The sequence below is a fragment of the Dipodomys merriami genome, unplaced genomic scaffold, assembly GCF_024711535.1.
Source record: "Dipodomys merriami isolate MVZ:Mamm:240054 unplaced genomic scaffold, mDipMer1.0.p SCAF_420, whole genome shotgun sequence".
NCBI classification, from domain to species: Eukaryota; Metazoa; Chordata; class Mammalia; order Rodentia; family Heteromyidae; genus Dipodomys; species Dipodomys merriami.
Window position 1 is genome coordinate 271,055 of NW_027205827.1, and position 13,106 is coordinate 284,160.

Consider the following 13,106-nt stretch of genomic DNA (forward strand, 5'->3'; position numbering starts at 1 on the left):
CAGTCTAGGTAGGAAAGTCCATGAGACTCTTATCTCCAATGAACTACTTCTCACTAAAAAAATAAAATAAAATAATATAGAAGTGGAGCTGTAGCTCAAGTGGTAGAACACTAGCCTTCAGCAAAATTCAGGAATAATGCCCAGGCCCTGAGTTCAAGCCCCAGAACTAGCACAAAAAAACTTTTTTTTTTTTTGTGGGGGTTGGGGGGAATATACCTATAGTGAACATATACACAGGCTTAGTTATTGTTATCATTCCTTAAACAGCACAGCAGAACTATGTACTGGGTAATCTAGAAGTGATTTCAAGTATGCAGTAGTATATGCATGGAGTATATACAAATTCAATAGCAGTTCATAGAAGGAACTTGAACATCTGTGGATTTTGCTATCCAAAGGTTCGACGCCCTTGCCCCTTCCCCCCAGGTCATCGGCTTGGGCACTGTCCCAGTGCTCTTCAGCTCAAGTCGCGTGCTCTACTGCTTGAGCCATATACCACTTCCAGTTTTCTAGTGGTTTATTGGAGATAAGAGCCTCAGACTTTCCTGCCCAGGCTGGCTGTGAACCATGATCCTCAGATCTCAGCCTCCTGAGTAGCTAGGTCACAGGCATGAGCCACCGGTGCCTAACTCCAATCTCCACAGGTAACATGAATGGCTGCCTTTTACTGTATCTGACTGCTTATTGTCTGAAGGTGATTTATGCTTATTTTATTTGTCTGAAAGAAACACAATATGATGGTGCATGCCTTGACACCTCTTCCCACCTCCACATGATATGACATCATGTTGGCAGCCATGGTGGGAGTGTTTGTACAACAGAATCAGATAACTGTTTCAAGTCATGGTTTATTCCCCTGCAGAGACAATCATTAAACAATCATCAGCACACCATTGGGGACATGTGTGTCATTGAACAGAGCTGAAGAAAAGCCTGGTGGGAGCTGGATGTGGCGTAGGAACCTGCCTATCTCATTTCCTCATTCCTTACTGAATGTTTTCAAGTCTTTTAAAAACCAAACCAAAACCAAGCCAAAACCAAACAAAAAAAAACAAAACACTTCCAGCTTGGTGCTGGAATCCTAGCTACTCAGGAGGCTGAGATCTGAGGGTCATGGTTGGAAGCCAGATGGGGCAGGAAAGTCTGTAAGATTCTTTTTTTTTGGCGGGGCGGGGGGCGGGGGTCCGGTCATGGGGCCTGAACTCTGGGCCTGGGCACTGTCCCTCAGCTCTTCAGCTCAAGGCTAGCGCTCTACCACTTGAGCCACAGCACCACTTCCGGCTTTTTTCTTTTTGCTTATGTGGTGCTGAGGAATCGAACCCAGGGCCTCATGCATGCAAGGCAAGCGCTCTACCACTGAGCCACCTTCCCAGCCCCAAGTCTGTAAGATTCTTATCTCCAATTAACCTCCACAATATCCAAAGTGGACCCCTGGCTCAAGTAGTAGAGCACTATAGCCTTGGGCAAGTGCCCAGGCCCTGAATTCAAGCCCCATAACAACAACAACAACAACAATAAATATTCTATGACTCTTTCTTCTAAATGTGCAAGTTGGAATTTTCTATTGTAATTCAAGATAATGCACAAGAGTTCACAAGCATGGAAAGGAACCAAGTCATCTGCTTTCTGAAGAAAGATGTGTCACCTCATTTCTAAGAAATGATAAGAGACAGTGGATCTTAGAGATAGTATAGGAAATGCTAAAAGGGAATCAGAGACTTTCAATAGCATCTCTGGACTTTAAGAGAATTTCAGGTACAAAGGAAGCATCACTGCTATTTATCATCTATGTTCTGTTTACTTGGAAATAATAAGTGGAGAAATATCTCTCATCCAGTTGAAGTTTTGGCTCAACTCAATTCATCACTCCATTTAGGCTTCCTTTTTCTACAAGGCCAGAGAAATGGGCCTGTGCTTTTTGGATAAGACTCAGAGTCCTACCTTCTTCAGCAGATACTCGGTGGACTTGCTGTCTATTTCCAGGCCAGAGGAAAATGGTGGCAACTGGGTCAACAAACAGTCTGTAGTACCCAGCAATCAGGCAGGCTAGGTCTTTTGCACTGTTGGATTCCAGCAGCAACGTCAAAACCTTTCAAGTCAAGGAGAACTTTTCTGCTTATTAAAGGCCAAGGGACAACAAAGCCTTGCAATCTTCAAAGGAAGATTCCAAGTAAACCTAGCCATGATCTTTGTAGTGCTCCATATTCTTACCTGTAAGACTTTAAACACAGTATGGGTGGACACACACACACACACACACACACACACACACACACACACACACACACACACACACACACACACACACACACACACAGAAATAGTTCCTCTCATTCACATGTCTCCTCTCTATTTGCTACCCCAGCCTCACATTCTACCCTGCTCATTCACACAACAGGAACTAACACTTGACCCAGAAAAGGAAAAGGAGTAAAGACAAGTGTAGAGTAAAGAAGAAGATGATAAGGAGGACAAAGTATCATTCTTGGGCACAATGAATTAAGCCAAGGAGAGAAGGATAAATGCAGAACCTTCCAGAAAGGCTCAAGAATTACCCTGGACTATCCATTTTAATTTCTACCACTTGCAACCCTTAGGCAGCCATTCTGGTACCCACCCACCTCTAGGAACTCAAGAATTATTTTTTTCTTTTGGCGGTCATGGGGCTTGAACTCTGGGCCTGGGTGCTGTCCCTGAGCTCTTCAGCTCAAGGCAAGTGCTCTACCACTTGAGCCACAGCACCACTTCCGGAACTCAAGAAATTTTGAGTTCAGAGCTTTCCATTAGGAAAGCCCATGGTATAGCTCAGCTTACACACACACACACACACACACACACACACACACACACACACACACACACACACACACACACACACACACACACACACACACACACACACACACACACACACACCCTTCTGGGTCCTTCTTAGGATTACACCATTTTTGATGAGATAGGACAGGATGGATAAGACATCCTTATAAGCAGATGTGGAACATTAAACTTTATTACTATTCAAAACTCATTTAAACTACCCTATAATAATTTATCTTCTAATTTCAGAAAAGTCTGCTGTTTTACCTTAATGTCCTGAAGATACACTTTAACCATGCTCACTTTCTCAGACTCTTCTGTCAACTCGATGCGGTTGATGCTGGCAAACTCGGCCAATGTAGACATGATGTTGAGTTTGCTATTGATAATTTGGCTAATTCCATACTTGGCTCCAACCAGAAGGGCAATGTAGGATTCTCTATCCTGTAACTGCAGAAGGATGGAAGGGAAATTAATTTGCATTCACAAGCTGGTGAAAAATACATTGTACATGTAAGAAATGGTATCTCCTCAGCAAATCCTTTATTCCTACTTTAGATCCTTCCTCATCAGCATTTCCCAAACTATTGTTGATTGTGAGTTCTGTCTATAGCTAAATTGAGAAGAAATTATCTCCCATAGGACTCTTGCCAGTGAGAACTAATACCTCTTGCATAAACACAATCATTACTTTCCCACCTGTTCATGTATTCATGTATGTCCTCTTGAAATCTTCTGTCATTATTACCAAGTAAAATCTTGACCCACCTTTAAAAGTTTACACCAGAATCTACTGCGTATAGAAAACATCTACCGGGCATCAGCCTCCTCAACTCTGCTTGGTGTTGTTCCCATACCACTTTCGTTGTACTTCTCTGGCAGCAATTATGTTTTTCTGCCTCCCTTCCCTTCCCCTCCTTCTTCCCTCTCTTTCCTTCCTTTCCCCTCTCTTCCTTGACCTTCTCCTTCCTTCCCTCTCTCTCTGTCTCTCTGTCTCTGTCTTTCTCTGTGTCTGTCTGTCTCTATCACTCACTCTCTGTTTCTTGCCTGGACTGACACAGAACACCTGATTCTTCTGCATCTTGCCTGCTGAGTAGCTGTGATTACAAAGTTATCATTTAATCACTGTGACAAGGTAGAGTAACTCTAGTACATGGTAGAGTCCTTGAGCATTCTGGGCTAAAACATGTAGTAATTTGCAGAGAACTTTTAAGGTCCCACACAAGCAGGATATCCATGGTTCTCTGATACGTACCATTAAAGTCGCATTAAAGATTTTCCCACCATACGTCTTGAGTTCCCCAAGGATCTGTAGGTAATTTAAACGTAGCTGAGCAGCAGAAATAAGTTGCTTAGCAGAAAGAAAAAAAAAAAGATTGGTGAAGTTGGAGTTATTTGCTTGCCTAAAATCCAAGCAATGTTGAGAATGTTTTCCCTGAGGCTCCTCTACAGACAAGCTGGGTGGGCTGTGACTATATTACCTTCTGCCGGGGTTCCAGCAAAGTCTGGTTCCTCTTCATGTGGTAGCTAATAGCTTTCTTGATGTCTTTGCCCTTCATGTTTCGGAGTAAAGTTGGAGATATAAAGTTCTCTATTCCCCAGTCTTTTCTATCATGAGACATTGGAAACAAAGAAGACTTATTTTATAGTCTACTTGATTCGAATAAAGAAGATAATTGCATTTAACTCAGTACTTAATGTTCCCTTGACACAATTACAAGCCTCTTTCTCCAACAGAACTAAATATATCATAGATGGATGGATATAGATATATTGATACTTATTTTTTCCTCATAGGCCCGCATCACACACATTCTATAAAAATCACTGCAGCCATTTAAGAAGCCAAACCCAGATGACCTTTTGTGAGCAGTTTACTCCTGGTGTGGTATGGTATTTCATTAATCTAAGCAAGAGTTCTCCATCTTTATCAAGACAATAGGTGACATGATTGCATACATTTAACATACTTTCTTTTCTTTTGTTGTGCTAGGCTCAAATTCAAGTTCTTGTACATGCTAGACACTGAGCTATATTTGTAGCCAAAATGTTGTTGTGTGGCAGTAACACAGAGCTCCTATGAATCCCCGAGGAAAAGCTCCAGAATGGTCTTAGCAGCCTCAACCATCTACCCCCTAAACGTGTTAAAAATACAGCATCTCAGACTCAACTTCTTAGAGATTTGAGTGAAGAAATCAGACCTAGGGGCTGTTCTATTTTTAAAATGTGGTAGGTTGGGTACAGTGACTCATACCTGTAATCCTAGCTACTCAGGAGACTGAGAGCTGAAGAATCAAAGTTTAATGCCAGTCTGGGCAGAAGAGTTCACTTGGCACCACCTCCAATTAACCAGGAAAAAACTAAAAAACGAAGCCATGGGGGCTGAGAAGGTGCATCAGTGGTAGAGCGCTTGCCTTGCATGCATGAGGCCCTGAGTTCGTTTCCTCAGCACCACATAAGCAAAAAGAAAAAGCTGGAAGTGGTGCTGTGGCTCAAGTGGTAGAGTGCTAGCCTTGAGCTGAAGAGCTGAGGGACAGTGCCCAGGCCCAGAGTTTAGGCCCCTCGACCGGACCCCAAAGAAAACACGGAGCCATGGCTCAAGTGGTAGAATGCCAGTAGAGCAAGCACAAGGCCTTGAATTCAGACTCTAATACCATCACACATAGTACAGGCAACATACAGCTGATATTGGGGTGGGAGAGTGTTTGCAAACCTAAGTGTGAATAACAATTTAAAAAAAAAACATGAGGTTTGAGGACCCTGGGACTTGCAACTTGCTCTAGTTGAGGGTCTAATGCAATAGTAATTGCATTAGAAAGAATTATTTCTCCTAGAAAGCATTCACTTCCAAAACATTCTTGTCCTTAGAAGGAAAAGCCTAACACTGAAGTTGTCAACTGATTGCTGGGGAATTCTTCAATTTACAAGGGGAATCCTGTGTCAGTCCATCTGGAGTTGGCTTCTACCCAGAGGGAACGACCAGGTTTTGACATCGGGGGGAGCCAAGCTGGTAGAAAAGAGTGGAGAGTGAAATGGGTGGAAAGAAAAGGACAGATGGGTAGGTGGGGGTGAGTAACAGCTTTCTGTGGAGTTTGGCCATCTTGGCCAAGCACCAGCAGAGTCACAAATGCAGTACAGCTGCTGTCCCTTGACACTTACTCTATATACTTAAAAGAGATCTTCTGTGGCTGGGCACATGCGTAGATCCGCTCCTGGATATGCAGGGCTGCAAGCCGGAGGGCAGAATTGCATTTCATTTCCACAGCAAATCGCTCCTGGAGCACATCACTGCAGCTCTAGAAGAGATGACACAGAACAGTAGGGCACAAGAACAGGCCCTGTGTGTCTCCTGCACTCATCAGGTGAAAGGCAGCAAAAGACCTGGTTCTTACAATTTTTGCCTGGATGACGTTGGTTAAGTAACTAAAACTCTCTGAGCATTGGGTATCTTCCATTGCTGAATGCAGATAATTAAATCTACTTTGTGTGACTTCTGTAAGGTTTAAATGAAATAATACATAGGACAGCAGGTATAAGGTACACAGTTTTATATAAATATAAAATGTTGGTGCTATTGTTGTTGTTAGTACTGAGTCTTGTTATTTCATGGATGACTTTGGGCAAGTCAATATATCTAGTCTAAATTATTTCTTTTGTAAAATTAATTCTTTTTTTGTCCAGATAAAAATGATATAGCAAATCTTTTTTTTTTGGGGGGGGGTCCAGTCGTGGGGCCTGAACTCTGGGCTTGGGCGCTGTCTCTCAGCTCTTCAGCTCAATGCTAGTGCTCTACCACTTGAGCCACAGTGCCACTTCTGGCTTTTTTCTTTTTGTTTATGTGATGCTGAGGAATTGAACCCAGGGCCTCATGCATGCAAGGCAAGCACTCTACCACTGAGCTACCTTCCCAAACCCGATATAGCAAATCTTATCCAAGGAGATAGAAGGGAGGATCAGGTTAAGGGGTCAAGAAATCAGATTCTGACTGCCACTAAGTGAGGACCCAAGACACTACATGTCCTTTCCAAGACTTAGTTTCAGCATCTGTAAAATGAGATTCTAATGCACTAAAGTCCCTGTTAGCAATAAAAATGGAAATGATAATGATCATTAAATGGTATTAGGAAATATATTATCCATACTGAGGATTAAGTCTAAATTTCATCATTATATTGCAAATGTCCTATTACAGCAACCCAGTGGCAGAAAAAATAATCTGAGGGAAAAAAATAGGCCCATTTTTTCTCCAGAAAAAGATAAACCCTAGCCAGGCACAGGTGGTTATATAATCCTAGCTATTCAAGAGGTTGAGATTTGAGGATGATAATTCAAAGGCACCCCAGGTGGGAAACTCTGTGAGACTCCGATTCACCACCAAAAAGCCAGATGTGGAGCTGTGGCTCAAAAGGTTCAGTGCTAGCCATAAGCAAATAGCTCAGGGACAGTGCCCAGACCCCGAGTTCAACCCCCAGGATGAAAACACACACACATACACACACACACACACACACACACACACATGCGCGCGCGCGCGCGCGCACGCGCACCAGCATGCCATTTCTGAGGCTACTTCCATCATTTCTGGAAGCACATCCTAGTTACCTACTTGCAGGTAGAGGTATTCAAAGGCCACAGGATCTTCTTTCAGGAGGTCCAAGGGATCCTTGGGAACAAAACACACTCTAAAGAGGCAACGGGAATCATGGGCCTCCTCCCTTTCCACCACCTGCCAAGAGTAAAGAAGAGACTGTTAAGCTTGTAACTGCCTCTGCCCCTGCAGTTCTTCCACAAAAAACAACCTCACAAAAGAAAGTGAAAGAGCCCCAGTTCTATTTCAGTGCTTCTCAAGACAATTAGACTTTTGCCTTTTCCCATGCATCCAAAACATAAAAGTTTCAAAGTGTTTCGTTTCCCACTGAGCTATCTCCCAGGTCCTCTTTCCAGTTTCTTAAGTGCCCTTCCAGAGACAATCTTGCAATATATTTACATCAATGTGTGCATTCTTTTCCACAGATAACAATATAGTCTGCATACCAGCCAGCACCTTTTATCTCTCCACTTACATTATCTTAGGAATTTGTTTTTCTTTCCCACTATAAATACAAGTAATAACAAAAAGATTTGTAAGCAGCAAAGTTTCTAACAGGTGAATGACTGGGGTTTGTGCTCAGAAGCAATGAGGGACACTCAGAATAACTTCCCAGAGGTCATCCTTCCTTACCTGCTAGCTTGCTTCAGAAGCCCACCCTCTTTCATGTGGCAAATTCCTACCTATCTTTATAATAATATACATCTCCACAGAGAATTGCTGACCTGACTTGTATTTGGCTTTTATTTAATTATTTATTTTGACAGTCCCAGGCCTTGAACTCAGGGCCTGGGCCCTGTCTGAGCCTCCTTTGCTCAAGGCTAGTGCTCTACCACTTGAGCCACAGCACTACTTGCAGCTTTTTCTGAGTAGTTTATTGTAGATAGGAGTCTCACAGATCTTCCTGCCCAGGCTGGCTTTGAACTGTGATCCTCAGATCTCAATTTCCTGAGTAGATAGGATTACAGATGTGAGCTATCAGCACTCAACCTGTATTTGGCTTTAAAAGTTGGTACAATTAGCTGGGCACTGGTGGCTCATGCCTGTAATCCTAGCTACTTAGGAGGCTGAGATCTGAAGGTTGTAATTCAAAGCCAGGCCAGGCAGGAAAGTCCATGAGACTCTTATTTCCAATTAGTACCCCCCCACACTCAAAAAGCAAGCAAACAAACAAAAAATCACCACAGAAGCAGAACTGCAGCTCAAAGTGGTAGAGCATTAGCCTTGAGGGAAAAAAAAAAAAGCAAAGCTCAGGGGTCACTGCCAAGGCCCTGAGTTCAAGCCCCACAACCAATTAAGAAAAAGTATAATAAATTCCTGAATGGTTTCTGTTTGCCCCATTCTGGCATCGGCAGGATTGGTCTCCCCACCTGCTCAATAAGCTCCTCCTCATGTAGCAGGTGCAGCCTTGAGATGCTGTACTGTTCTTCCAGGGCCAGTGCAAAGTAGTCAATACTTCGGATGGACAGCTTCTCCTTCACCGTGAGGATGATGTCCTGGCAGGCACAGAGGGGCATGGGATGAGCTGAGAAGTTGGGGATTCTCATTGCTTGCCTTCACCTCTCTGAGTCCTGATTTCCTCCTTTGCAATAAGTGATTTTAAACAAACAAGCAACAAAAACACAAAGTGGGCGTTGGTGGCACATGCCTGTAATCCTAGCTACTCAGAAGGCTGAGATCTGAGGATCATGGTTCAAAGCCAGCCCAGGCAGGAAAGTCCATGAGATTCTTATCTATCTTCAGTAAACTGGAAAAAGCTGGAAGGGGAGCTGTGGCTCTAGTGGTACAGTGCTAGTCTTAAACAAAAGAAGCTCAGACAGTGCTCAAGCCCTGAGTTCAAGCCCCAGCATTGGCACAAAACCCAACCAACCAACAAACAAAAAAATACCCACACCATCTTTCTGGGCAGTTATGCAAAGAAATGAGCTAACATGGGGGTTTGTCTCATCACAGGTGCTCAGAAGATGGTAGTTGTGGAATTCTTTCTCATGGGAAAGAAGTTCAAGTTTACTCTCAATACCTTCACAGTTGTGTTTGCCTCAAACTTGAAAGCTTTGGTCTGTCCATTCTCCAAGTACAGCTTGAGCACGTTGGGCATACACAGCAGAGAATTACCCTGGAAAACACAAAAGTAGTGTTGTGTCCCCGACACACCTTTCCTGTCTCTGGATGTGCCAAGCTTTGGCTGCCTGGCCTTCTATGATTTGGGGAGGATGATCCTCTCACACTTCACCACTTAAGAAGGGCTTTCTCAGCATTCCAGAATTTCTCCAAAAGATAAGCACACTTTGCCACAGGACATACATGAGAACTGTTAGATAGGGTGGAGGTGGAAGAGAGTGAACACTGTGCCCTGAGCATCTTGAGGCTGCATGAACATGGGCAACATTTTACAACCATCAGCTGGCATGGCTCTGTTGGTTGCCACTCTTATGTGATGCCATTTGGCAAAGTGGATGACCAGCATGCATGCTTTTCAAACAGGGCCCTTCTTAGATTCTTGGATTTTTACCTTGTAAGGTTGGCATGACGGGTGGAAAGTTTAGGACTCTCCCTTTACCCCATTTTACTGCTGCATTCCCCATAGTAAAACCTCACAAAATCCACTTACCCCAACCATCATCTCAGATTAGCCAGATCTCCAGGAGATCTTGCCACTCAGTGCTTGGGGAAGATAGACACAAGGCTGCTATTTGGTGACCTCAAGTCAACAAAGAATTCTGACATGGGAATCCCCAAGGTGGGGGCGAGGCGGCAAGGCAAGATTTTTGGAGAATGTTTTCAGGGCCAGCTCTCATAAAAAGTTATGTTTGGATGTTTGAGCTGCAAGTCAAAAGGGCCCTTTGAGCTGGGGTCCTTTAAACCCAGTAAAGAGATTCTAGGGTCATCAAGATATGAACTAGAACTTCCTCCAGTTCTTACTTTGCCCGCTAATCTCTGTAAGAAGTATGGGTACATGGGGCTGGGAAGGTGGCTCAGTGGTAGAGCGCTTGACTTGCATGCCTGAGGCCCTGGGTTCGATTCCTCAGCACCACATAAGCAAAAAGAAAAAAGCCAGAAGTGGTGCTGTGGCCCAAGTGGCAGAGCGCTAACCTTGAACTAAAGAGCTGAGGGACAGCGCCCAAGCCCAGAGTTCAGGCCCCATGACTAGGACCCCCCCACAAAAAAAAGAGAAGTATGGGTACAAAGCCCACCTGGATAAAGATATTCACCCTGTTTTTCTCAAAACATCTTACAGACTTCTCCCTGTGAGAATCTTGAGTCTTCCACACAGAAAATGCTTGTATATCCTCGGCAAGATTCACTGCTCTCTATAACTCTAGTGTTTTCCAGAGAAAAAGGGGTGCTGTCATATTCCAGTGCCCCACACTCCACCAGGATGGGGGGGTTTGAATTGCTCTTTGGCTGGGGTATTTAGAAATCTTAATATCTGAGGTACGGGCTGGTAGTTCACTCATGTAATCCTAGCTACTCAGGAGGTTGAGAACGGAAAGATTATGTTTTGAGGCCAGCCTGGGCAGAAAAGTTTGCAAAAGTCTATCTCAAGAAAAACCAGACAAAATAGGTCTGGAGGTGTGGCTCATGTGATAGGATGCCAGTCTAACAAATGTGAGGCTGAGCTCCCACACTGATAACGTTTTTCCTTGGTACTATATGAGTTGTGATTTACAAGATTTCAAAAAAAAAGATTCCATTACCACATTGCATAGCTTCCACCATTTACTTTTCTCTAGGTTTCTTCCAAATTTTTGGAGCTTTTAGAGAAATGATACAATTCTATGTTCACATTTTACCCAATACATATTTCATATGTAATTTTAATGTGAACTTAATGTTTATAATCTCACTGGCTTTGTAATATTCTATTGAGATGAAGCCTCAGAATCAAGGTAGCCTTTCTTGTGTTCTAGACATTTAGCCCTTTTACTATTTTTGATTATTTAAAATATAGCTCCTGCTGGGTGCTGGTGACTCACGCCTGTAATCTAGCTACTCAGGAGCCTAGGCAAGAAAGTCTGTGAGACTCTTATCTCCAATAAACCACTAGAAAACCAGAAGTGGTGCTGTGTCTCAAGTGGTAGGGTGCTCACCTTGAGCTGAAGAGTGCTGAGACAGTGCCCAAGCCCAGAGTTCAAGCCCTACTACTGACAAAAAATAAAATAAAATAAAATAAATATACTTCCTGCTCAAGCTAGCTTCAAACCTCAGTCTTCAACCTCCTGAGTAGTTAGGATTACAGGCATGAGCCCCAGCTAATATGTGGATTTTTGCATGTTAGTTATTTTACCTTCTAAATTATTAGGATTGTGACCCCAGGACAATGATTGATTGATTGACGATTGATACTGAGGATTGAACTCAGTGTCTTGTGCTGGCTAAATAAGCTCTTTACCATTTGAGCCACATCCCTCATCCCAATTCCTGGGCTTTTTTTGTGTGTGCCAGTCCTGGGGGCTTGAACTCAGGGCCTGGGTGGTGTCCCTAAGCATCTTTTTGCTTAAAGCTAGAGCTCTACCTCTTGGGTCACTTTCAGCTTTTCAACTTTTTTGGAGTAGTTTATTGGAGATAAGAGTATCATGAACTTTTCTGGTCTGGCTGGCACTGAACCACTATCCTCAGATCTGTTTCTTAATTAGTTAGGATTACAGGTGTGAGCTACAGTGCCTGGGGTTAGTTGGGCTCCTTTTTATGGCAATTATTAAATTGTTCCTCTTTCTACTCAAAATGCTTGAAACAATTTCCAAAGCACCCAGTTAGCGCATAACTGTAGCTATTTCCTTAGCAACAAGGCTTATATAACCATTTCTTGAGTTCATTTTCTAAGGACCAAGCATCACTTCATATTTCCCTTTAAATTTCCTTAACTGTGAGTAATGTTAAAATACAATTCCAGGGCTGCTTTGCTATGTCAGATTGATTCTTCTCAAGTAGCTGTGCACACCTGACGTAGTCTTATCACTTCTCAAGCGGAGAAGTCTGTCCACCAGCTTTATCATACCAACACTTAAGAGGACGCATAGGCAGGTCACTGGCTTTGCTGTCTTTGACATTCTGTTTTGTCCTGTGTCTGTTAGAGACTCCTGTAAATTCCCCTGGGAACCAGGGCCTGTGGGACATCCCAGAGATACCTCTTAGAGCCTTAGTCCTCTAAAGTGCCTCTTCCCATCAATACTTTGATCTAGGGTTTTGTTATGCTGCTCTTGGGGATTGAATTCAGGTCCTGTATGCTGTCCCTGAGCTTTTTGGCCAAGGTTAGTGCCCTACCACTTGAGCCATAGCTCCATTTCTGGCTTTTTGGTAGTTAATTGGAGAAAAAAAATCATGGATTTTCTTGCACAGGCTGGCTGCGAACCAGATCTCAGATCTCAGATTCCTGAGTAGCTAGGATTACTGGCATAAACCAATTGGTGCCTGGCTCTAATCTAGCTTTATAGCTGACTTAGGTCTCAAACTTGTCCTTACCTGGTCTTTTCAGCATAGACAGTAGTGAAAGGGGAGTTATGATGACTTAGGATCTGCAGAGCCCTCATTTTCTACTTGTCTTGAGAGCTGATTTTCTTCCCACTGCCCCTCATTATGCACTTACTCTAGAATACACACATTGAATGTAAATTTAAACTGCTAAAGAGGTTCAATCCCTTCTCACAAACATGGACACTCAGATTCAAATATTGCGCTCTGACAGCATCTCTGGTCTTCT

At 43.3% G+C, this 13,106-nt stretch overlaps 1 protein-coding gene across 1 annotated transcript in view; it reads right to left on the bottom strand.

The window, feature by feature from the left end:
• The window catches only part of LOC138807541 (FERM and PDZ domain-containing protein 1-like), a 42,644-nt gene that overhangs the window by 6,980 nt on the left and 22,558 nt on the right, over positions 1-13,106 (bottom strand). Inside the window, exons 6-13 of the mRNA XM_069993298.1 lie at positions 9,426-9,521; positions 8,776-8,901; positions 7,424-7,543; positions 5,977-6,113; positions 4,299-4,425; positions 4,073-4,168; positions 3,085-3,267; positions 1,942-2,089 (exon numbers count right to left, since the gene is read on the bottom strand). Coding sequence (XP_069849399.1) covers positions 1,942-2,089; positions 3,085-3,267; positions 4,073-4,168; positions 4,299-4,425; positions 5,977-6,113; positions 7,424-7,543; positions 8,776-8,901; positions 9,426-9,521 — 1,033 coding nt within the window. The remainder of the gene's footprint in view (positions 1-1,941; positions 2,090-3,084; positions 3,268-4,072; positions 4,169-4,298; positions 4,426-5,976; positions 6,114-7,423; positions 7,544-8,775; positions 8,902-9,425; positions 9,522-13,106) is intronic.